Here is a 25,786-nt window from a genome sequence, read left to right on the forward strand (position 1 = left end):
AATAAGCGGTGTATAGGGGACAGGCAGTAGCAGTGGATGATGAGCAGTGTATAGGGGACAGGCAGGAGCAGTGGATAATGAGCTGTGTATAGAGGGACTGGCAGTAGCAGTGGATAATGGGCGGTGTATAGGGGACAGGCAGTAGCAGTGGATAATGAGCAGTGTATAGGGGACAGGCAGTAGCAGTGGATAATGGGCTGTGTATAGGAGACAGGCAGTAGCAGTGGATAATGAGCTGTGTATAGGGGACAGGCAGGTGCAGTGGATAATGAGCTGTGTATAGGGGACAGGCAGTAGCAGTGGATGATGAGCTGTGTACAGGGGACAGGCAGTAGCAGTGGATAATGAGCTGTGTACAGGGGACAGGCAGTAGCAGTGGATGATGAGCTGTGTATAGGGGACAGGCAGGAGCAGTGGATAATGAGTTGTGTATAGGGGGACAGGCAGTAGCAGTGGATAATGAGCTGTGTATAGGGGACAGGCAGTAGCAGTGGATAATGAGCTGTGTATAGGGGACAGGCAGTAGCAGTGGATGATGAGCTGTGTATAGGGGACAGGCAGTAGCAGTGGATGATGAGCTGTGTATAGGGGACAGGCAGTGGATGATGAGCTGTGTATAGGGGACAGGCAGTAGCAGTGGATGATGAGCTGTGTATAGGGGACAGGCAGTAGCAGTGGATGATGAGCTGTGTATAGGGGACAGGCAGTAGCAGTGGATGATGAGCTGTGTATAGGGGGACAGGCAGTAGCAGTGGATGATGAGCTGTGTATAGGGGACAGGCAGTAGCAGTGGATGATGAGCTGTGTATAGGGGACAGGCAGTAGCAGTGGATGATGAGCTGTGTATAGGGGGACAGGCAGTAGCAGTGGATGATGAGCTGTGTATAGGGGACAGGCAGGAGCAGTGGATAATGAGCTGTGTATAGGGGACAGGCAGTAGCAGTGGATGATGAGCTGTGTATAGGGGACAGGCAGGAGCAGTGGATGATGAGCTGTGTATAGGGGACAGGCAGTAGCAGTGGATAATGAGCTGTGTATAGGGGACAGGCAGTAGCAGTGGATGATGAGCTGTGTATAGGGGACAGGCAGTAGCAGTGGATGATGAGCTGTGTATAGGGGACAGGCAGTAGCAGTGGATAATGAGCTGTGTATAGGGGACAGGCAGGAGCAGTGGATGATGAGCTGTGTATAGGGGACAGGCAGGAGCAGTGGATGATGAGCTGTGTATAGGAGACAGGCAGTAGCAATGGATGATGAGCTGTGTATAGGGGACAGGCAGTAGCAGTGGATGCTGAGCTGTGTATAGGTGACAGGCAGGAGCAGTGGATGATGAGCTGTGTATAGGGGACAGGCAGGAGCAGTGGATAATGAGTTGTGTATAGGGGGACAGGCAGTAGCAGTGGATAATGAGCTGTGTATAGGGGACAGGCAGTAGCAGTGGATAATGAGCTGTGTATAGGGGGCAGGCAGTAGCAGTGGATGATGAGCTGTGTATAGGGGACAGGCAGTAGCAGTGGATAATGAGCTGTGTATAGGGGACAGGCAGTAGCAGTGGATAATGAGCTGTGTATAGGGGACAGGCAGGAGCAATGGATGATGAGCTGTGTATAGGGGACAGGCAGGAGCAGTGGATGATGAGCTGTGTATAGGAGACAGGCAGTAGCAGTGGATGATGAGCTGTGTATAGGGGACAGGCAGTAGCAGTGGATGCTGAGCTGTGTATAGGGGACAGGCAGGAGCAGTGGATGAGCTGTGTATAGGGGACAGGCAGTAGCAGTGGATAATGAGTTGTGTATAGGGGGACAGGCAGTAGCAGTGGATAATGAGCTGTGTATAGGGGACAGGCAGTAGCAGTGGATAATGAGCTGTGTATAGGGGACAGGCAGTAGCAGTGGATGATGAGCTGTGTATAGGGGACAGGCAGTAGCAGTGGATAATTAGCTGTGTATAGGGGACAGGCAGTAGCAGTGGATGATGAGCTGTGTATAGGGGACAGGCAGGAGCAGTGGATAATGAGCTGTGTATAGGGGACAGGCAGGAGCAGTGGATAATGAGTTGTGTATAGGGGGACAGGCAGTAGCAGTGGATAATGAGCTGTGTATAGGGGACAGGCAGTAGCAGTGGATAATGAGCTGTGTATAGGGGACAGGCAGTAGCAGTGGATGATGAGCTGTGTATAGGGGACAGGCAGTGGCAGTGGATGATGAGCTGTGTATAGGGGACAAGCAGTGGATGATGAGCTGTGTATAGGGGACAGGCAGTAGCAGTGGATGATGAGCTGTGTATGGGGACAGGCAGTAGCAGTGGATGATGAGCTGTGTATAGGGGACAGGCAGGAGCAGTGGATAATGAGCTGTGTATAGGGGACAGGCAGTAGCAGTGGATGATGATCTGTGTATAGGGGACAGGCAGGAGCAGTGGATGATGAGCTGTGTATAGGGGACAGGCAGGAGCAGTGGATGATAAGCTGTGTATAGGGGACAGGCAGTAGTAGTGGATAATGAGCTGTGTATAGGGGACAGGCAGGAGTAGTGGATAATGAGCTGTGTATAGGGGACAGGCAGGAGCAGTGGATGATGAGCTGTGTATAGGGGACAGGCAGTAGCAGTGGATGATGAGATGTGTATAGGGGACAGGCAGTAGCAGTGGATAATGAGCTGTGTATAGGGGACAGGCAGGAGTAGTGGATAATGAGCTGTGTATAGGGGACAGGCAGGAGTAGTGGATAATGAGCTGTGTATAGGGGACAGGCAGGAGTAGTGGATAATGAGCTGTGTATAGGGGACAGGCAGTAGCAGTGGATAATGAGCTATGTATAGGGGACAGGCAGTAGCAGTGGATAATGAGCTGTGTATAGGGGACAGGCAGGAGCAGTGGATGATGAGCTGTGTATAGGGGACAGGCAGGAGCAGTGGATAATGAGTTGTGTATAGGGGGACAGGCAGTAGCAGTGGATAATGAGCTATGTATAGGGGACAGGCAGTAGCAGTGGATAATGAGCTGTGTATAGGGGACAGGCAGGAGCAGTGGATGATGAGCTGTGTATAGGGGACAGGCAGTAGCAGTGGATGATGAGATGTGTATAGGGGACAGGCAGTAGCAGTGGATAATGAGCTGTGTATAGGGGACAGGCAGGAGTAGTGGATAATGAGCTGTGTATAGGGGACAGGCAGGAGTAGTGGATAATGAGCTGTGTATAGGGGACAGGCAGGAGTAGTGGATAATGAGCTGTGTATAGGGGACAGACATAAATCAGTATAAAATAAGAGAATAAAACGTGGTACTTACTTCATCGCTGCTTCTGGCCCCGCCCTCTCCGTCTAAGCAAATAAAATGCCTTTATTGGCTGTCAGTCATAGATTGCGAACTGACGTCAGACCGTGGTTTGGTTACCCAATCGGAAGACAAAATAGAGTCACGTGAGTTTGACGGACCGGATGTGTACAGTGTGACGCTTCCTGTTATGGTCTCCGGGAAGATGGAAGCCGCCTGCGGTGTGGATGCCTTCGCCGGAAGAACCTGTAGCACGTCAGGCAGTGGGCGGTGTTGGGGGCGGAGTCGAAAGAAGCGGTAGGCGGGGTACGCGGGAAGTGTAAATAGCAGTGCAGTGAGTGTGACAGAATGGAGGTCAGTGCGGCCGCGGTATGGCAGTGCTCTGTGGCTGGTGTATGTGAGCGGAACCCAGGACAGGACACGATCAGCACCTTGTTGCTCTCCGGCTACTGGTGAGTGAGATGAATGTAATGACTGGCGGGCGGCAATCGCACCTATCCCAGGGTTAGTTTACTATGGCCGGGTGTTATGGATGGGAGCTGCTCGGTGTGCCCTGTGTGGTGGTGAGTGGGTTAATGCCTCTCCCAATGCCTGAACTGAGTGTATTAATGCCCCCCCCCCCCCTCGTGTCCTCCACTGAGTGGGTTAATGACCCCCCCCCTCGTGTCCTCACTGAGTGTGTTAATGACCCCCCCCCCCCACGTGTCCTCACTGAGTGTGTTAATGACCCCCCCCCCCACGTGTCCTCACTGAGTGTGTTAATGACCCCCCCCCTCGTGTCCTCACTGAGTGTGTTAATGACCCCCCCCCCCTCGTGTCCTCACTGAGTGTGTTAATGACCCCCCCCACGTGTCCTCACTGAGTGTGTTAATGACCCCCCCCCCCTCGTGTCCCTCACTGAGTGTGTTAATGACCCCCCCCCCCCTCGTGTCCTCACTGAGTGTGTTAATGACCCCCCCCCCCCTCGTGTCCTCACTGAGTGTGTTAATGACCCCCCCCCCCCTCGTGTCCTCACTGAGTGTGTTAATGACCCCCCCCCCCCTCGTGTCCTCACTGAGTGTGTTAATGACCCCCCCCCCCCCTCGTGTCCTCACTGAGTGTGTTAATGAACCCCCCCCCCCCTCGTGTCCTCACTGAGTGTGTTAATGACCCCCCCCCACGTGTCCTCACTGAGTGTGTTAATGACCCCCCCCCCACGTGTCCTCACTGAGTGTGTTAATGACCCCCCCCCACGTGTCCTCACTGAGTGTGTTAATGACCCCCCCCCCCCCCCCTCGTGTCCTCACTGAGTGTGTTAATGACCCCCCCCCCCCCCACGTGTCCTCACTGAGTGTGTTAATGACCCCCCCCCCCCACGTGTCCTCACTGAGTGTATTAATGCCCCCCCCCCCCCTCCCCCTCGTGTCCTCCACTGAGTGGGTTAATGACCCCTCCCCTCGTGTCCTCCACTGAGTGGGTTAATGACCCCTCCCCTCGTGTCCTCACTGAGTGGGTTAATGACCCCCCCCCCCCCCTCGTGTCCTCACTGAGTGGGTTAATGACCCCCCCCCCCCCTCGTGTCCTCACTGAGTGGGTTAATGACCCCTCCCCCCCCCCCCCCCCCACGTGTCCTCCACTGAGTGGGTTAATGACCCCTCCCCCCCCCCCCCCCCCCCCACGTGTCCTCCACTGAGTGGGTTAATGACCCCCCCCCCCTCGTGTCCTCCACTGAGTGGGTTAATGACCCCCCCCTCGTGTCCTCCACTGAGTGGGTTAATGACCCCCCCCCCTCGTGTCCTCCACGGAGTGGGTTAATGACCCCCCCCCCCCTCGTGTCCTCACTGAGTGGGTTAATGACCCCCCCCCCCTCGTGTCCTCCACTGAGTGGGTTAATGACCCCCCCCCCCCCTCGTGTCCTCCACTGAGTGGGTTAATGACCCCCCCCCCCCTCGTGTCCTCCACCTGAGTGGGTTAATGACCCCCCCCCCTCGTGTCCTCCACGGAGTGGGTTAATGACCCCCCCCCCCCCCTCGTGTCCTCCACGGAGTGGGTTAATGACCCCCCCCCCCCTCGTGTCCTCCACGGAGTGGGTTAATGACCCCCCCCCCCCCCCTCGTGTCCTCCACGGAGTGGGTTAATGACCCCCCCCCCCTCGTGTCCTCCACTGAGTGGGTTAATGACCCCCCCCCTCGTGTCCTCCACTGAGTGGGTTAATGACCCCCCCCCCCCTCGTGTCCTCCACTGAGTGGGTTAATGACCCCCCCCCCCCCTCGTGTCCTCCACTGAGTAAATTAATGACCCCACCCCCCCACGTGTCCTCACTGAGTGGGTTAATGACCCCCCCCCACGTGTCCTCACTGAGTGGGTTAATGACCCCCCCCCACGTGTCCTCACTGAGTGGGTTAATGACCCCCCCACGTGTCCTCACTGAGTGGGTTCAATGACCCCCCCCACGTGTCCTCACTGAGTGGGTTAATGACCCCCCCCCCCCCCTTGTGTCCTTACTGAGTGGGTTAATGACCCCCCCCCCCCCCCCCTTGTGTCCTCCACTGAGTGGGTTAATGACCCCTCCCCCCCCCACGTGTCCTCCACTGAGTGGGTTAATGACCCCCCCCCCTTGTGTCCTCACTGAGTGGGTTAATGACCCCCCCCCCTCGTGCCCTCACTGAGTGGTTAATGACCCCCCCCCCTCCCCTCGTGCCCTCACTGAGTGGGTTAATGACCCCCCCCCTCCCCTCGTGCCCTCACTGAGTGGGTTAATGACCCCCCCCCCCCCTTCGTGCCCTCACTGAGTGGGTTAATGACCCCCCCCCTCGTGCCCTCACTGAGTGGGTTAATGACCCCCCCCCCCTCGTGCCCTCACTGAGTGGGTTAATGACCCCCCCCCTCGTGCCCTCACTGAGTGGGTTAATGACCCCCCCTCGTGCCCTCACTGAGTGGATTAATGACCCCCCCCCCCCCCTCGTGCCCTCACTGAGTGGATTAAAGACCCCCCCCCCCTCGTGCCCTCACTGAATGTGTTAATGACGCCCCCCCTCGTGCCCTCACTGTGTTAATGACCCCCCCCCCCTCGTGCCCTCACTGTGTTAATGACCCCCCCCCTCGTGCCCCTCACTGTGTTAATGACCCCCCCCCCTCGTGCCCTCACTGTGTTAATGACCCCCCCCCTCGTGCCCTCACTGTGTTAATGACCCCCCCCCCCTCGTGCCCTCACTGTGTTAATGACCCCCCCCCTCGTGCCCTCACTGTGTTAATCACCCCCCCCCCCCCTCGTGCCCCTCACTGTGTTAATGACCCCCCCCCCCTGCTCGTGCCCTCACTGAGTGGGTTAATGACCCCCCCCCTTGTGCCCTCACTGAGTGGGTTAATGACCCCCCCCCTTGTGCCCTCACTGAGTGGGTTAATGACCCCCCCCCCCCCCCTCGTGTCCTCACTGAGTGGGTTAATGACCCCCCCCCTCGTGTCCCTCCACTGAGTGGGTTAATGACCCCCCCCCTCGTGTCCTCCACTGAGTGGGTTAATGACCCCCCCCCCTCGTGTCCTCCACTGAGTGGGTTAATGACCCCCCCCCCCTCGTGTCCTCCACTGAGTGGGTTAATGACCCCCCCCCCTCGTGTCCTCCACTGAGTGGGTTAATGACCCCCCCCCCCTCGTGTCCTCCACTGAGTGGGTTAATGACCCCCCCCCCCTCGTGTCCTCCACTGAGTGGGTTCAATGACCCCCCCCCCCCCCCCTCGTGTCCTCCACTGAGTGGGTTAATGACCCCCCCCCCCTCGTGTCCTCCACTGAGTGGGTTAATGACCCCCCCCCCCCCCTCGTGTCCCTCCACTGAGTGGGTTAATGACCCCCCCCCCCTCGTGTCCTCCACTGAGTGGGTTAATGACCCCCCCCCCCTCGTGTCCTCCACTGAGTGGGTTAATGACCCCCCCCACGTGTCCTCCACTGAGTGGGTTAATGACCCCCCCCCCCCCCCACGTGTCCTCCACTGAGTGGGTTAATGAGCCCCCCCCCCCTCGTGCCCTCCCTGAGTGGGTTAATGAGCCCCCCCCCCCTCGTGCCCTCACTGAGTGGGTTAATGAGCCCCCCCCCCCCTCGTGCCCTCACTGAGTGGGTTAATGAGCCCCCCCCCCCCTCGTGCCCTCACTGAGTGGGTTAATGAGCCCCCCCCCCCCTCGTGCCCTCACTGAGTGGGTTAATGAGCCCCCCCCCCCCTCGTGCCCTCACTGAGTGGGTTAATGAGCCCCCCCCCCTCGTGCCCTCACTGAGTGGGTTAATGAGCCCCCCCCCCTCGTGCCCTCACTGAGTGGGTTAATGAGCCCCCCCCCCCCCTCGTGCCCTCACTGAGTGGGTTAATGAGCCCCTCCCTCGTGCCCTCACTGAGTGGGTTAATGAGCCCCCCCCCCCCCTCGTGCCCTCACTGAGTGGGTTAATGAGCCCCTCCCTCGTGCCCTCACTGAGTGGGTTAATGAGCCCCTCCCTCGTGCCCTCACTGAGTGGGTTAATGAGCCCCCCCCCCCCCCCTTGTGCCCTCACTGAGTGGGTTAATGAGGCCCCCCCCCTCGTGCCCTCACTGAGTGGGTTAATGAGCCCCCCCTCGTGCCCTCACTGAGTGGGTTAATGAGCCCCCCCCCCTCGTGCCCTCACTGAGTGGGTAATGAGCCCCCCCCCCCTCGTGCCCTCACTGAGTGGGTTAATGAGCCCCCCCCCACCTCGTGCCCTCACTGAGTGGGTTAATGAGCCCCCCCCCACCTCGTGCCCTCACTGAGTGGGTTAATGAGCCCCCCCCACCTCGTGCCCTCACTGAGTGGGTTAATGAGCCCCCCACCTCGAGCCCTCACTGAGTGGGTTAATGAGCCCCCCCTCGTGCCCTCACTGAGTGGGTTAATGAGCCCCCCCCCCTCGTGCCCTCACTGAGTGGGTTAATGAGCCCCCTCACCTCGTGCCCTCACTGAGTGGGTTAATGAGCCCCCCACCTCGTGCCCTCCACTGAGTGGGTTAATGACCCCCCCCCCCCTCGTGTCCTCCACTGAGTGGGTTAATGACCCCCCCCCCCCCCTCGTGTCCTCCACTGAGTGGGTTAATGACCCCCCCCCCCCCCCTCGTGTCCTCCACTGAGTGGGTTAATGACCCCCCCCCCCTCGTGTCCTCCACTGAGTGGGTTAATGACCCCCCCCCCCCCTCGTGTCCTCCACTGAGTGGGTTAATGACCCCCCTCGTGTCCTCCACTGAGTGGGTTAATGACCCCCCCCCCCTCGTGTCCTCCACTGAGTGGGTTAATGACCCCCCCCCCTCGTGTCCTCCACTGAGTGGGTTAATGACCACCCCCACGTGTCCTCACTGAGTGGGTTAATGACCCCTCCCCCCCCCCCCCCCACATGTCCTCACTGAGTGGGTTAATGACCCCCCCCCACATGTCCTCACTGAGTGGGTTAATGACCCCCCCCCCCCACGTGTCCTCCACTGAGTGGGTTAATGACCACCCCCCCACGTGTCCTCCACTGAGTGGGTTAATGACCCCCCCCCCCACGTGTCCTCCACTGAGTGGGTTAATGACCCCCCCCCCCACGTGTCCTCCACTGAGTGGGTTAATGACCCCCCCCCCCCACGTGTCCTCCACTGAGTGGGTTAATGACCCCCCCACGTGTCCTCCACTGAGTGGGTTAATGACCCCCCCCCCCCCTCGTGTCCTCCACTGAGTGAGTTAATAACCCCCCCCCCCTCGTGTCCTCCACTGAGTGAGTTAATAACCCCCCCCCCCCTCGTGTCCTCCACTGAGTGGGTTAATGCGCCCCCCCCCCCTCGTGCCCTCACTGAGTGGGTTAATGAGCCCCCCCCCCCTCGTGCCCTCACTGAGTGGGTTAATGAGCCCCCCCCCCCCTCGTGCCCTCACTGAGTGGGTTAATGAGCCCCCCCCCCTCGTGCCCTCACTGAGTGGGTTAATGAGCCCCCCCCCCCCCTCGTGCCCTCACTGAGTGGGTTAATGAGCCCCCCCCCCCCTCGTGCCCTCACTGAGTGGGTTAATGAGCCCCCCCCCCCCTCGTGCCCTCACTGAGTGGGTTAATGAGCCCCCCCCCCCCCTGCCCTCACTGAGTGGGTTAATGAGCGCCCCCCTCGTGCCCTCACTGAGTGGGTTAATGAGCGCCCCCCTCGTGCCCTCACTGAGTGGGTTAATGAGCGCCCCCCTCGTGCCCTCACTGAGTGGGTTAATGAGCGCCCCCCTCGTGCCCTCACTGAGTGGGTTAATGAGCGCCCCCCCCCCTCGTGCCCTCACTGAGTGGGTTAATGAGCCCCCCCCTCGTGCCCTCACTGAGTGGGTTAATGAGCCCCCCCCCTCGTGCCCTCACTGAGTGGGTTAATGAGCCCCCCCCTCGTGCCCTCACTGAGTTGGTTAATGAGCCCCCCCCCCCCCTCGTGCCCTCACTGAGTGGGTTAATGAGCCCCCCCCTCGTACCCTCACTGAGTGGGTTAATGAGCCCCCCCCCCCTCGTGCCCTCACTGAGTGGGTTAATGAGCCCCCCCCCCCTCGTGCCCTCACTGAGTGGGTTAATGAGCCCCCCCCTCGTGCCCTCACTGAGTGGGTTAATGAGCCCCCCCACCTCGTGCCCTCACTGAGTGGGTTAATGAGCCCCCCCACCTCGTGCCCTCACTGAGTGGGTTAATGAGCGCCCCCCTCGTGCCCTCACTGAGTGGGTTAATGAGCCCCCCCACCTCGTGCCCTCACTGAGTGGGTTAATGAGCCCCCCCACCTCGTGCCCTCACTGAGTGGGTTAATGAGCCCCCCACCTCGTGCCCTCACTGAGTGGGTTAATGAGCCCCCCACCTCGTGCCCTCACTGAGTGGGTTAATGAGCCCCCCACCTCGTGCCCTCACTGAGTGGGTTAATGAGCCCCCCACCTCGTGCCCTCACTGAGTGGGTTAATGAGCCCCCCACCTCGTGCCCTCACTGAGTGGGTTAATGAGCCCCCCCCCTCGTGCCCTCACTGAGTGGGTTAATGAGCCCCCCCCCTCCCTCGTGCCCTCACTGAGTGGGTTAATGAGCCCCCCCCCCTCGTGCCCTCACTGAGTGGGTTAATGAGCCCCTCCCTCGTGCCCTCACTGAGTGGGTTAATGAGCCCCCCCCCCCTTGTGCCCTCACTGAGTGGGTTAATGAGGCCCCCCCCTCGTGCCCTCACTGAGTGGGTTAATGAGCCCCCCCCCCCTCATGCCCTCACTGAGTGGGTTAATGAGCCCCCCCCCCCTCATGCCCTCACTGAGTGGTTAATGAGCCCCCCCCCACCTCGTGCCCTCACTGAGTGGGTTAATGAGCCCCCCCCCCCCCCCTCGTGCCCTCACTGAGTGGGTTAATGAGCCCCTCACTGAGTGGGTTAATGAGCCCCCCACCTCGTGCCCTCACTGAGTGGGTTAATGAGCCCCCCACCTCGTGCCCTCACTGAGTGGGTTAATGACCCCCCCCCCTCGTGCCCTCACTGAGTGGGTTAATGACCCCCCCCCCCCCCCTCGTGCCCTCACTGAGTGGGTTAATGACCCCCCCCCCCCCCCTCGTGCCCTCACTGAGTGGGTTAATGAGCCCCCCCCCCTCGTGCCCTCACTGAGTGGGTTAATGAGCCCCCCCCCCTCGTGCCCTCACTGAGTGGGTTAATGAGCCCCCCCCCCCCCCCCTCGTGCCCTCACTGAGTGGGTTAATGAGCCCCCCCCCCCTCGTGCCCTCACTGAGTGGGTTAATGAGCCGCCCCCCCCCCTCGTGCCCTCACTGAGTGGGTTAATGAGCCCCCCCCCCCCTCGTGCCCTCACTGAGTGGGTTAATGAGCCCCCCCCCCTCGTGCCCTCACTGAGTGGGTTAATGAGCCCCCCCCCCCCCCCTCGTGCCCTCACTGAGTGGGTTAATGAGCCCCCCCCCCCCTCGTGCCCTCACTGAGTGGGTTAATGAGCCCCCCCCCCCTCGTGCCCTCACTGAGTGGGTTAATGAGCCCCCCCCCCCTCGTGCCCTCACTGAGTGGGTTAATGAGCCCCCCCCCCCTCGTGCCCTCACTGAGTGGGTTAATGAGCCCCCCCCCCCTCGTGCCCTCACTGAGTGGGTTAATGAGCCCCCCCCCCCTCGTGCCCTCACTGAGTGGGTTAATGAGCCCCCCCCCCCTCGTGCCCTCACTGAGTGGGTTAATGAGCCCCTCACTGAGTGGGTTAATGAGCCCCCCACCTCGTGCCCTCACTGAGTGGGTTAATGAGCCCCCCACCTCGTGCCCTCACTGAGTGGGTTAATGAGCCCCCCCCCCCTCGTGCCCTCACTGAGTGGGTTAATGAGCCCCTCACTGAGTGGGTTAATGAGCCCCCCACCTCGTGCCCTCACTGAGTGGGTTAATGAGCCCCCCACCTCGTGCCCTCACTGAGTGGGTTAATATGACCCCCCCCCTCGTGCCCTCACTGAGTGGGTTAATGAGCCCCCCCCCCCCCCTCGTGCCCTCACTGAGTGGGTTAATGAGCCCCTCACTGAGTGGGTTAATGAGCCCCCCACCTCGTGCCCTCACTGAGTGGGTTAATGAGCCCCCCACCTCGTGCCCTCACTGAGTGGGTTAATGAGCCCCCCACCTCGTGCCCTCACTGAGTGGGTTAATGACCCCCCCCCCCTCGTGCCCTCACTGAGTGGGTTAATGACCCCCCCCCCCTCGTGCCCTCACTGAGTGGGTTAATGAGCCCCCCCCCCCCCCTCGTGCCCTCACTGAGTGGGTTAATGAGCCCCCCCCCCCCTCGTGCCCTCACTGAGTGGGTTAATGAGCCCCCCCCCCCCCCCTCGTGCCCTCACTGAGTGGGTTAATGAGCCCCCCCCCCCCCCCTCGTGCCCTCACTGAGTGGGTTAATGAGCCCCCCCCCCCCCCTCGTGCCCTCACTGAGTGGGTTAATGAGCCCCCCCCCCCTCGTGCCCTCACTGAGTGGGTTAATGAGCCCCCCCCCCCCTCGTGCCCTCACTGAGTGGGTTAATGAGCCCCCCCCCCTCGTGCCCTCACTGAGTGGGTTAATGAGCCCCCCCCCCCCTCGTGCCCTCACTGAGTGGGTTAATGAGCCCCCCCCCCTCGTGCCCTCACTGAGTGGGTTAATGAGCCCCCCCCCCCCCTCGTGCCCTCACTGAGTGGGTTAATGAGCCCCTCCCTCGTGCCCTCACTGAGTGGGTTAATGAGCCCCCCCCCCCCCCTCGTGCCCTCACTGAGTGGGTTAATGAGCCCCTCCCTCGTGCCCTCACTGAGTGGGTTAATGAGCCCCTCCCTCGTGCCCTCACTGAGTGGGTTAATGAGCCCCCCCCCCCCCCCCTTGTGCCCTCACTGAGTGGGTTAATGAGGCCCCCCCCCTCGTGCCCTCACTGAGTGGGTTAATGAGCCCCCCTCGTGCCCTCACTGAGTGGGTTAATGAGCCCCCCCCCCCCTCGTGCCCTCACTGAGTGGGTAATGAGCCCCCCCCCCCCCTCGTGCCCTCACTGAGTGGGTTAATGAGCCCCCCCCCACCTCGTGCCCTCACTGAGTGGGTTAATGAGCCCCCCCCCCCTCGTGCCCTCACTGAGTGGGTAATGAGCCCCCCCCCCCCTCGTGCCCTCACTGAGTGGGTTAATGAGCCCCCCCCCACCTCGTGCCCTCACTGAGTGGGTTAATGAGCCCCCCCCCCCACCTCGTGCCCTCACTGAGTGGGTTAATGAGCCCCCCCCACCTCGTGCCCTCACTGAGTGGGTTAATGAGCCCCCCCTCGTGCCCTCACTGAGTGGGTTAATGAGCCCCCCCCCCTCGTGCCCTCACTGAGTGGGTTAATGAGCCCCCTCACCTCGTGCCCTCACTGAGTGGGTTAATGAGCCCCCCACCTCGTGCCCTCCACTGAGTGGGTTAATGACCCCCCCCCCCTCGTGTCCTCCACTGAGTGGGTTAATGACCCCCCCCCCCCCTCGTGTCCTCCACTGAGTGGGTTAATGACCCCCCCCCCCCCTCGTGTCCTCCACTGAGTGGGTTAATGACCCCCCCCCCCCTCGTGTCCTCCACTGAGTGGGTTAATGACCCCCCTCGTGTCCTCCACTGAGTGGGTTAATGACCCCCCCCCCCTCGTGTCCTCCACTGAGTGGGTTAATGACCCCCCCCCTCGTGTCCTCCACTGAGTGGGTTAATGACCACCCCCACGTGTCCTCACTGAGTGGGTTAATGACCCCTCCCCCCCCCCCCCCCACATGTCCTCACTGAGTGGGTTAATGACCCCCCCCCCACATGTCCTCACTGAGTGGGTTAATGACCCCCCCCCCCCACGTGTCCTCCACTGAGTGGGTTAATGACCACCCCCCCACGTGTCCTCCACTGAGTGGGTTAATGACCCCCCCCCACGTGTCCTCCACTGAGTGGGTTAATGACCCCCCCCCACGTGTCCTCCACTGAGTGGGTTAATGACCCCCCCCCACGTGTCCTCCACTGAGTGGGTTAATGACCCCCCCCCCACGTGTCCTCCACTGAGTGGGTTAATGACCCCCCCCACGTGTCCTCCACTGAGTGGGTTAATGACCCCCCCCCCCCCCTCGTGTCCTCCACTGAGTGAGTTAATAACCCCCCCCCCCTCGTGTCCTCCACTGAGTGAGTTAATAAACCCCCCCCCCCCCCTCGTGTCCTCCACTGAGTGGGTTAATGCGCCCCCCCCCCCCCTCGTGCCCTCACTGAGTGGGTTAATGAGCCCCCCCCCCCTCGTGCCCTCACTGAGTGGGTTAATGAGCCCCCCCCCCCCTCGTGCCCTCACTGAGTGGGTTAATGAGCCCCCCCCCCTCGTGCCCTCACTGAGTGGGTTAATGAGCCCCCCCCCCCCCTCGTGCCCTCACTGAGTGGGTTAATGAGCCCCCCCCCCCTCGTGCCCTCACTGAGTGGGTTAATGAGCCCCCCCCCCCCTCGTGCCCTCACTGAGTGGGTTAATGAGCCCCCCCCCCCCTGCCCTCACTGAGTGGGTTAATGAGCCCCCCCCTCGTGCCCTCACTGAGTGGGTTAATGAGCCCCCCCCCCTCGTGCCCTCACTGAGTGGGTTAATGAGCCCCCCCCTCGTACCCTCACTGAGTGGGTTAATGAGCCCCCCCCCCTCGTGCCCTCACTGAGTGGGTTAATGAGCCCCCCCACCTCGTGCCCTCACTGAGTGGGTTAATGAGCCCCCCCCCTCGTGCCCTCACTGAGTGGGTTAATGAGCCCCCCCACCTCGTGCCCTCACTGAGTGGGTTAATGAGCGCCCCCCCTCGTGCCCTCACTGAGTGGGTTAATGAGCCCCCCCACCTCGTGCCCTCACTGAGTGGGTTAATGAGCCCCCCCACCTCGTGCCCTCACTGAGTGGGTTAATGAGCCCCCCACCTCGTGCCCTCACTGAGTGGGTTAATGAGCCCCCCACCTCGTGCCCTCACTGAGTGGGTTAATGAGCCCCCCACCTCGTGCCCTCACTGAGTGGGTTAATGAGCCCCCCACCTCGTGCCCTCACTGAGTGGGTTAATGAGCCCCCCACCTCGTGCCCTCACTGAGTGGGTTAATGAGCCCCCCACCTCGTGCCCTCACTGAGTGGGTTAATGAGCCCCCCCCCTCGTGCCCTCACTGAGTGGGTTAATGAGCCCCCCCCCTCCCTCGTGCCCTCACTGAGTGGGTTAATGAGCCCCCCCCCCCTCGTGCCCTCACTGAGTGGGTTAATGAGCCCCTCCCTCGTGCCCTCACTGAGTGGGTTAATGAGCCCCCCCCCCCCCTTGTGCCCTCACTGAGTGGGTTAATGAGGCCCCCCCCTCGTGCCCTCACTGAGTGGGTTAATGAGCCCCCCCCCCCTCGTGCCCTCACTGAGTGGGTTAATGAGCCCCCCCCCCTCATGCCCTCACTGAGTGGTTAATGAGCCCCCCCCCACCTCGTGCCCTCACTGAGTGGGTTAATGAGCCCCCCCCCCCCCTCGTGCCCTCACTGAGTGGGTTAATGAGCCCCTCACTGAGTGGGTTAATGAGCCCCCCACCTCGTGCCCTCACTGAGTGGGTTAATGAGCCCCCCACCTCGTGCCCTCACTGAGTGGGTTAATGAGCCCCCACCTCGTGCCCTCACTGAGTGGGTTAATGACCCCCCCCCTCGTGCCCTCACTGAGTGGGTTAATGACCCCCCCCCCCCTCGTGCCCTCACTGAGTGGGTTAATGACCCCCCCCCCCCTCGTGCCCTCACTGAGTGGGTTAATGAGCCCCCCCCCTCGTGCCCTCACTGAGTGGGTTAATGAGCCCCCCCCCTCGTGCCCTCACTGAGTGGGTTAATGAGCCCCCCCCCCCCCCTCGTGCCCTCACTGAGTGGGTTAATGAGCCCCCCCCCCCCCCCCCTCGTGCCCTCACTGAGTGGGTTAATGAGCCCCCCCCCCCCCCTCGTGCCCTCACTGAGTGGGTTAATGAGCCCCCCCCCCCCTCGTGCCCTCACTGAGTGGGTTAATGAGCCCCCCCCCCCCCCCTCGTGCCCTCACTGAGTGGGTTAATGAGCCCCCCCCCCCCTCGTGCCCTCACTGAGTGGGTTAATGAGCCCCCCCCCCCTCGTGCCCTCACTGAGTGGGTTAATGAGCCCCCCCCCCCTCGTGCCCTCACTGAGTGGGTTAATGAGCCCCCCCCCCCCTCGTGCCCTCACTGAGTGGGTTAATGAGCCCCCCCCCCTCGTGCCCTCACTGAGTGGGTTAATGAGCCCCTCACTGAGTGGGTTAATGAGCCCCCCACCTCGTGCCCTCACTGAGTGGGTTAATGAGCCCCCCACCTCGTGCCCTCACTGAGTGGGTTAATGAGCCCCCCCCCCTCGTGCCCTCACTGAGTGGGTTAATGAGCCCCTCACTGAGTGGGTTAATGAGCCCCCCACCTCGTGCCCTCACTGAGTGGGTTAATGAGCCCCCCACCTCGTGCCCTCACTGAGTGGGTTAATATGACCCCCCCCCCTCGTGCCCTCACTGAGTGGGTTAATGAGCCCCCCCCCCCCCTCGTGCCCTCACTGAGTGGGTTAATGAGCCCCTCACTGAGTGGGTTAATGAGCCCCCCACCTCGTGCCCTCACTGAGTGGGTTAATGAGCCCCCCACCTCGTGCCCTCACTGAGTGGGTTAATGAGCCCCCACCTCGTGCCCTCACTGAGTGGGTTAATGACCCCCCCCCCCCTCGTGCCCTCACTGAGTGGGTTAATGAGCCCCCCCCCCCCCCCTCGTGCCCTCACTGAGTGGGTTAATGAGCCCCCCCCCCCCCCCCCTCGTGCCCTCACTGAGTGGGTTAATGAGCCCCCCCCCCCCCCCCTCGTGCCCTCACTGAGTGGGTTAATGAGCCCCCCCCCCCCTCGTGCCCTCACTGAGTGGGTTAATGAGCCCCCCCCCCCTCGTGCCCTCACTGAGTGGGTTAATGAGCCCCCCCCCCCTCGTGCCCTCACTGAGTGGGTTAATGAGCCCCCCCCCCCTCGTGCCCTCACTGAGTGGGTTAATGAGCCCCCCCCCCCCCTCGTGCCCTCACTGAGTGGGTTAATGAGCCCCCCCCCTCGTGCCCTCACTGAGTGGGTTAATGAGCGCCCCCCCCCCCCCCTTGTGCCCTCACTGAGTGGGTTAATGACCCCCCCCCCCCTTGTGCCCTCACTGAGTGTTAATGCCACCCTATGTTGGCACGGAGTGGGTTAGTATCACCCTTTATCAGCACAGGGAGAAAGAAGATGCCTAGCATGAGTTGTATATACACTTCCACGCTGCTACTAGTATCTCCGGGGCCTATCATATTAGCCACGATGCCGGCAATTATTGTGGATTACTCTTCGGGTGCCTCAGGAACCGGAATCATAATCCCAATAACTCTCTACCGGAGCCGCGATAACAAATATTATTGGGAGCTTATACCGTATCCCATGTTGCGTGCGATTGCGTGTCCGTTTTTGGACAGTCAAAATGGCCTGTAATTGGATATTGTGATTTTTGTCCGAAGGTCATCATTGCGGTATGTCCATTTATGATTCTCCAAAAAGTGATGGCATCTAATTGGATATCCTCCTTACCCTCTTCACTATTAGAGGCCCCTTTATCAATAATTGCATCACCATTATATCATCGGCATGATTCAATGTGCTCCGCAAGTAGTCTCTGTGCAATGTTCTCAGCGTGGAAGCGAGCATCCTGCGCATGAGTGTCGGCCATTGCTGTCAAATGTACTGGGTAACTCTTGGATTTTTAATAATGTCATGTAGCCCATAGGCTACACCATCCTCCGATTGTTACCTGTGTTGTCCAAACTCAGGAATTCTTTTCATTCTGGCCTCATCGCATCCACCATAGAAGCCTACAGTGTGTGGTCTGCGGCTATTGACGTTAGTGGAAGCATCACGGTCGATATCTGTTGCAGTCCCTCAGGTAATAATATTTGTGGTATTACATATTTGTGCTTACCCATCAAAACTTTTTATTTCTCTAACGTCCTAGAGGATGCTGGGACTCCGTAAGGACCATGGGGAATAGACGGGCTCCGCAGGAGATAGGGCACTTTAAGAAAGCTTTGGATTCTGGGTGTGCACTGGCTCCTCCCTCTATGCCCCTCCTCCAGACCTCAGTTTTACACTGTGCCCAGAGGGAAATGGGTGCACTGCAGGGAGCTCCCCTGAGTTCTCTGCCTAGAAAGCATTTTTGTTTGGATTTTTTCTATATATTTCAGACAGGGTTGCTAGAACTGAGCATGCTACTCTGGTTCGGCAATGCTCTATTGTTTGGTCGGATACTGCTTCCTCAGGGTCCCCTGCGGTACACTCTCACAAACGTGCACTTGCTAAGATTATGCAAGATGACACGGACACCGATTCTGACACTGCAGACGGGGATGTTTCAAGGGGGACGGTATCGCTTGCTAAGGGGGTGCAGTTGATGATTGAAGCCGTGAGGGATGTGTTGCACATTACTGGCACTAATCCTCAGCAGTAGGGGAGGCCTTTTTCACGGACAATAAAAAGCCCCCTCTAACCTTCCCAGCTAAGGATTTAAATGCTATCTTTGAAAAAGCCAGGGAAAATCCGGAGAAAAAAATCCAGATTCCCAAGAGGCTCTTGGTTGCTTTTCCCTTCCCAGAGGAAGATAGGAAAAAGTGGGAGTCCCCACCGATAGTCGACGCCTCTGTCTCCAGGCTGTCTGAACAGGTGGTATTACCAGTACCAGGATCTACCGCGTTGAAGGACCCAGCAGATCGCAAGGTTGATGCTACGCTAAAATCCATTTACACGGCTGCAGGGGCTATTTTGCGGCCTACTATAGCCTGTGCTTGGATTTCTAAAGCTATTGCCAGATGGTCAATCACTCTGCAGGAGGAATCGACTACTATGGATAAAGGTGACGTTGATTTATTTTTGCATAATAATCCGTATTCTGCAGGGTTCCTGGTAGATTCCATGAAGAACATGTGTTCCATGGCTGCGGGGGTCTCCTCCATGTCTGTCTCAGCTCGCAGGGGTCTCTGGCTGCGCCAATGTTCTGTGGACGTGGAATCCAGGAAGAGCATGGAGGGCCTACCCTATACAGGTCAGGCTTTTTTTGGGGAGGCGCTGGATGCGTGGCTTGGTACAGCGGGTAAGTCTCCTTTTCTCCCATCAGCTGCACCGGCTACGAAGAAGCCTTTTACGCCGGCCACGTCGGTCCTTTCGGACCGCAGGGCCTAGAAAGAACAAGCCTTCGAACACCCCCTTCAGTGGTGGTCGTGCTAAAGGAAAGAAGCCTGCTCCCGTGGGCTCCCAAAACCAGAAGCCAGCTTCTGATATCCCAAAGTCCTCCACATGACGGTGGACAGCTAGGCCTGGAGGAAGGTCAGGTGGGGGCAAGACGCCGGCATTTCAGCCACGTCTGGGTGTCGTCTGGCCTGGACCCTTGGGTACTGGATATAGTGTCGTGGGGGTACAGGCTGGAGCTTCAAGATCTCCCACCTCACCGTTTCTTCAAATCGGGCTTTCCAGCTCTGCCGGCAGACAGAACAATTCTTCTGGAGGCTATCCAAAAATTGGTGGTATCCAAGTTTGTTTCAGTTCCACCTCATCGGTGGAACAAGGGTTACTATTTGAACCTTTTTGTGGTACCGAAGCCGGATGGTTCGGTACGGCCAATTCTGAACTTATAATCTTTGAACCCTTATCTCAAGGAGTTCAAATTCAAGATGGAGTCTCTGAGAACTGTCATCTCAGGTACTGACGGAGGGGGAGTTCCTGGTGTCCCTAGACATCAAGGATGCATACCTCAACATTCCCATCTGGTCGCCACATCAGGCATATCTCAGGTTTGCACATTTTAGATCACTACCAGTTTCAGGCGCTGGCGTTTGGCCTCTCTACAGCACCGAGGATCTTCACCAAGGTGATGGCAGAGATGATAGTTCTCCGCAAGCAAGGGGTGAACATAATTCCGTAGGTGAACGTAATTCCGTATCTGTACTATCTCCTGATCAAGGCGTCGTCCAGGGAGAAGTTAAGATCAATTGCTCTCACGACACAACTGCTCAGAGCACGGTTGGATTCTGAACCTTCCAAAGTCTCATCTGGAGCTGACAAGGAGTTCAAGTTCAAGTTTATTGTCATCAGCCAAAACAAGTTGACAGACGAAATTACATTGTACAAAGCATCAAGTAGTAGCAGGCGATAACATAAAACAAACATAAAAAAAAAAAATCATTCATTTAACATACGTACAGCAGATGGAATAAAACTAACCCTAAACCGGTTGGTACGAGCTATCAGAGAACGAAATCTCTTTAGCGATGGAAGTTTTACAAAAAGCATATTAAAAGGATGCGCACTATCTAATAGAATACACCTGACTTTGCTTAAAACCCTACTCCTATACAAATCATCAAAGCTAGGCAGTGGCGAGCCAATAATTTTACTTGCCGTTTTCCTTATCCTTTCTAATGCCCATCGATCTTTTTGAGTACAGCCACCATACCATGCCACGATCCCATAACTAAGAATGCTCTCTATCGAGCACCTGTAAAAATTTAACATGGTCTGAGCACCAACACCTGCGGCCCTTAAACGCCGCAGGAAAAAAAGTCGTTGCTGGGCCTTTTTTCCTATCAATAACAGGTGCTCAGACCAAGTCAAACATGACGAGATCTGAATGCCTAAAAACCGGAATGAGGTGACCATTTCCACTTCCTGATCACCAACAAACACTGGTAACTTCGGCAGCTGCCTTCTCCTAAAATCAATCAGTTCTTTTGTCTTCCCACTATTTAAAAATAAATGATTTTCATTACTCCAATTGACTAACTTTGCAACTTCCGTCCTATATGCCAGCTCATCATCACCACTAATTAACCCAATTACGGCAATATCATCCGCAAATTTAATCAATTTAACTGATACGTCCGCTGATACACAATCATAAGTAAACAATTTACTCTCTTTAGGCTCTCTTTCCTGGGGATAATCCTCGACACGGAGGTGCAGAGGGTTTTTCTACCAGTGTAGAAGGCATTGGTGATTCAAACAATGGTCAGAGATGTCTTGAAGCCTTCCCGGGTATCTGTCCATCAGTGTATCCGCCTTCTGGGGAAGATGGCTGCCTCCTACGAGGCTCTACGGTACGGAAGGTTTCATGCTCGATCATTTCAGCTGGATCTCTTGGACCAGTGGTCGGGATCTCACCTACACATACACCAGAGGATACGTCTGTCATTGAAAGCCAGGATTTCGCTCACCTGGTGGCTACAACTACCACACCTTCTGGAAGACCGAAGGTTCCGAGTTCAATACTGGATCCTTCTAAACACAGATGCAAGTCTAAGCGGTTGGGGAACAGTCGCTCAGGGGGAAACCTTCCAAGAAAGGTGGTCGATTCAAGAATCCCTTATCCTAATAAACATCCTGGAGCTAAGAGCAGTGTACAATGGTTTTCTGCAAGCAGCACACCTCCTACAGGATCGGGCTGTTCAGGTGCATTCGGACAACGTGACCATGGTGGCCTACATAAACTGACAAGGCAGAACAAAGAGCAGGGCTGCCATTTCAGAGGTGTCAAGAATCCTCCTCTGGGCAGAGAGACACGCGGTGGCGATGTCAGCAATCTTCATTCCGGGAGTAGACAACTGGGAAGCAGACTTCCTCAGCCGCCACGATCTCCATCCGGGAGAGTGGGTCTTCCACTCGGAGGTGTTCGAGGAGGTAACCGGTTGGTGGGGGGGGTTCCTCACATAGACATGATGGCCTCCCGCCTCAACAAGAAGCTGGGGAGGTACTGTTCCAGGTCGAGAGACCCGCAGACAGTGGCGGTGGACGCACTGGTAACACCGTGGGTGTTGAAGTCAGTGTATGTGTTCCCTCCACTTCCTCTGATACCGAAAGTTCTTCAACTGGTAAGAAGAACAAAGGTTTCAGCAATCCTCATTGCTCCGGACTGGCCAAGGAGGGCTTGGTACACGGATCTGCTGGATCTTCTGTTAGAGGTTCCAAGGCCCTTACCTCTTAGGAAGGATCTGCTACTGCAGGGGCCGTTCGCTTATCAAGACTTACCACGGTTACGTTTTACGGCATGGCGGTTGAACGCCAGATCTTAGCTCAGAAAGGTATCCCGAGTGAGGTCATTCCTAGCCTGTATCAGGCTAGGAACATCTAAAACCTCTAACCATTACCATCGCATTTGGATGAAATGTGTTTCTTGGTGTGAGGCCAAGAAGTTTCCGGCGGAGTTTCAACTTTGACGTTTTCTTCTTTTCCTGCAAGCAGGGGTGGATATGGGACTGAGATTGTGCTCCATCAAGGTCCAGATCTCTGCTTTGTCCATCTTCTTCCAATAACAATTGGCGGTTCTTCCTGAGGTTCAGACCTTTTGGAAAGGGGTTCTTCACATCCAGCCTCCCTTTGTGGTGGCTACGGCACCATGGGATCTTGATGTGATGTTGCAGTTCCTGCAATCTGCTTGGTTTGAGCCTCTACAGGAGGCCGATCTCAAGTTTCTCACGTGGAAGGTGGTCACCTTGTTGGCTTCGGCATGACGCGTGTCGGAATTGGTGGCTTTATCTTGTAAAAGCCCCCATCTGATCTTCCATGAGGACATGGCGGAACTTAGGACTCATCCACAGTTCCTACCTAAGGTTGTGTCGGCTTTTCATATCAACCAACCTATTGTGGTGCCAGTGGCTACAGACTCAATTACTTCACAGGCCTTAGATGTTGTGAGGGCTTTGAAGATCTATGTGAAGAGGACAGCTCGTCATGGAAAAAGTGACTCTTTGTTCTCTATGATCCCAAGAAATTGGATGTCCTGCTTCTCCGCAGTCTATTTCGCGCTGGATCAGGTTCACTATCCAGCATACCTATTCCACGGCAGGATTGCCGTGTCCGAAATCTGTTAAGGCCCACTCTACTCGTAAAGTGGGCTCTTCCTGGGTGGCTGCCCGGGGTGTCTCGGCGGTACAACTCTGCAAATGTGTTCGACCCAGACTAAGTAGCTGCTCAGCAAAGTTTTACAAGTTCGATACTCTGGCCTCTGATGACATCAAGTTTGGTCAAGCAGTGGTACATCCCCATGGTACTAATATGGACCCCAGCATCCTCTAGGACGTAAGAGAAAATAGGGTTTTGGTTACCTGCCGGTAAATCCTTTTCTCGTAGTCTGTAGAGGATGCTGGGCGCCCGCCCAGCGCTGCGTTTTCCTGCTTTGGTTTTATACTTCAATTCTACCTGGATCCTAAGTAAGCCTATCCGTTTATACATAGACCGTGTCTAGTTAGACAGTCAATAGATAGACACCATATATTAGACAGACATTAGGTCGACAGGGTCAAAAGGTCGACAGGGTCAAAAGGTCGACAGGTCAGAATGTTGACATGGTCAAAAGTTCGACATGAAAATGGTCGACATAAAAAAGATCGACAAATGTTTGTTTTTATGTAACATGTTTTTGGATTATTTCATACTATCTCTATCCATGTCGGCATAGAGTTGGTTATAAACCTTGTGGCGAGCCACCGTGCCCGAAGCGTGGCGAGCGAAGCCTTTCTACAAATGGGGGTCCCAGATGACAAAACTATCCACAAAAATGCAAAAAACATGGTGTCGACCTTATGTCTGTCTATCTATTGACTGTCTAACTAGACACTATCTATCTTTCATACCGGAACCCTAAGTAAGTTATGTGTTATTTATGGTTTTCAGCTGTTGCTGAGTTGTTCCGGCATGTTAGCCGGATTTGCATGTTGCTGGTATGAATCTCGCCACTATCGGTGTAATTACTTCTCTCGAAGTTTGTTGTCTCCTCGGGCACAGTTTCTAAACTGAGTCTTGTAGGAGGGGCATAGAGGGAGGAGCCAGCCCACACTGTTAAACTCTTCAAGTGCCAGTGGCTCCTGGTGGACTCGTCTATACCCCATGGTACTAATATGGACCCCAGCATCCTCTACGGACTACGAGAATAGGATTTACAAGTAGGTAACCAAAATCCTTTTATTCATTTTTTTATAAAGCCAGTAATATTTAATAACTAATGTGCCCCTTATGCTTCATCTAGGTATACCCTGGAAAGACATGATGCTTCTAAATATTTCCATGTAACTAGTACACTACCTGCTGTACGGTGTATTGTGTCCTGTCTGACACCCAGCACATTATATGGGAAGATGCGATGAATGTGTGTAAACCAGATTGTGTTTGCACACTACACAATGGGGGTGCAGTTACAATCCCGACAAGATACCGGCTGCAGAATCCCGAAAGGTGACAGGACACTGGAGGCCACACACTACTGAGCCTCATTTTTACTTGTTTTAAGGACATTACATCAAAGTTGGATCAGCCTGTAGTGTGTTTTTCCACTTTAATTTTGAGTGTGACTCCAAATCCAGACCTCCATGGGTTAATAAACTTGATTTCCATTGATAATTTTTGTGTGCTTTTGTCAGCACATTCAACTATGTAAAGAACAAAGTATTTAATAAGAATATTTCATTCATTCAGATCTAGGATGTGTTATTTTAGTGTTCCCTTTATTTTTTTGAGCTGTGTGTGTGTATGTGTATGTGTAATAAAATTTATATAATTTTTTTTTTTTTTTTTTTTTCTATTGGGACAGGGCTGTCCTTCGAACTTTGCCTGTTTGTTTTATCCTTCCCAAGTTAGTTTACCATTTCCACCTTGTAAAATGTGGTACCTCCTTTCCTCTACCTGGAGCTCTCAGCAGTGGAGGCCTCCCTCGATGTGATCCATGCTCCTTTATTTAATCTACGTGGATTGTACCAGTTCTCTACGGGTATGGGATTCCCTCTTTGTCCTCTAGGGCTTCCACAATATGTGCTGTCCTGCAGAAAAACACTCTGGCCAGATGGCTTCCCATGACTCGCAGGCGTACAAGCACGCTTACCTTACTGTCCCGGCTACAGTCTCTGATCATTGTACTTACTCTGTGGGTCCTACATGGGCAGCACGCTGTGGTGCGTCTGTCAAACAAATGTGTAAGTCATCTATGTGCTGCTCTGTCCACACATTTCTCAGGTTCTATGCCTTTGATACATTTGCTTCCTACTATGCTTCATTTGGATGCAGGATTCTCCTATCCGATCATGAGCGTCCCCTCCCTTGAACTGCTTTTGGACATCTCCATTGTCTCCCTGTGGAGCCTTATGGAACCACAAGAAGAAAAGAATTATTATAGACTTAACTTGGTTAACTCTTTATCCGAGGTCCACAGGGCACACTCCCTGACGCACCTGGCTTCTATGTGTATATTTTCCTTGTTCACCGGTCACCACCTGTTCGTGACTTTATGTTCTTTTGTTTGCTACTTCTTCCTTCTCTCCTATCCTGCTCCTACTTTTTGGTGACAAAACAGAGTAGTCTGAGCAGGGAGGCGGGTATAGTGGTGAAGGATCGAGCATCTTGGCTTACCTAAAAACGTAATTGTTTGCTGCCCAGTCATTTTACACCACATTGTCTCCCTTATGAACTTCGAAGAAAGAGAGTGAACAAATGTAAGTCTACCTTAACTTTTTATTTCTCTGACGTCCTAGTGGATGCTGGGACTTCCGTAAGGACCATAGGGAATAGCGGCTCCGCAGGAGACTGGGCACAAAAGTAAAAGCTTTAGACTAGCTGGTGTGTACTGGCTCCTCCCCCTATGACCCTCCTCCAAGCCTCAGTTAGATTTTTGTGCCCGAACGAGAAGGGTGCATGCTAGGTGGCTCTCCTGAGCTGCTTAGAAGTAAAAGTTTAAATAGGTTTTTTATTTTCAGTGAGTCCTGCTGGCAACAGGCTCACTGCATCGTGGGACTAAGGGGAGAAGAAGCGAACTCACCTGACTGCAGAGTGGATTGGGCTTCTTGGCTACTGAACATTAGCTCCAGAGGGACGATCACAGGTTCAGCCTGGATGGGTCCCGGAGCCAGAAGAGCGAAGAGGTCCGGAGAAAGCGGCGGCAGAAGACGTTCCTGTCTTCAAATAAGGTAGCGCACAGCACTGCAGCTGTGCGCCATTGCTCTCAGCACACTTCACACTCCGGTCACTGAGGGTGCAGGGCGCTGGGGGGGAGCGCCCTGAGACGCAATAAAACACTATAAAAACCTTATATGGC

At 56.5% G+C, this 25,786-nt stretch overlaps 1 protein-coding gene and 1 long non-coding RNA gene across 2 annotated transcripts in view; one reads left to right on the plus strand and one right to left on the minus strand.

The window, feature by feature from the left end:
* Positions 1 to 3,404, minus strand: part of ERCC2 (ERCC excision repair 2, TFIIH core complex helicase subunit) — a 268,676-nt gene extending 265,272 nt beyond the window's left edge. Inside the window, 1 exon segment of the mRNA XM_063938458.1 lies at positions 3,289 to 3,404. Coding sequence (XP_063794528.1) covers positions 3,289 to 3,293 — 5 coding nt within the window. The 5' untranslated portion in view covers positions 3,294 to 3,404.
* Positions 3,405 to 3,579: 175 nt separating this feature from the next.
* LOC134949700 (uncharacterized) lies at positions 3,580 to 24,102 on the plus strand. Its single transcript, XR_010183190.1, has 3 exons — positions 3,580 to 3,725; positions 17,496 to 17,608; positions 23,732 to 24,102. It is a non-coding gene; the product is annotated as an uncharacterized LOC134949700 (long non-coding RNA).
* Positions 24,103 to 25,786: the final 1,684 nt, after the last annotated feature.

This window comes from Pseudophryne corroboree, chromosome 8 (genome assembly GCF_028390025.1).
Source record: "Pseudophryne corroboree isolate aPseCor3 chromosome 8, aPseCor3.hap2, whole genome shotgun sequence".
Lineage (NCBI taxonomy): Eukaryota > Metazoa > Chordata > Amphibia > Anura > Myobatrachidae > Pseudophryne > Pseudophryne corroboree.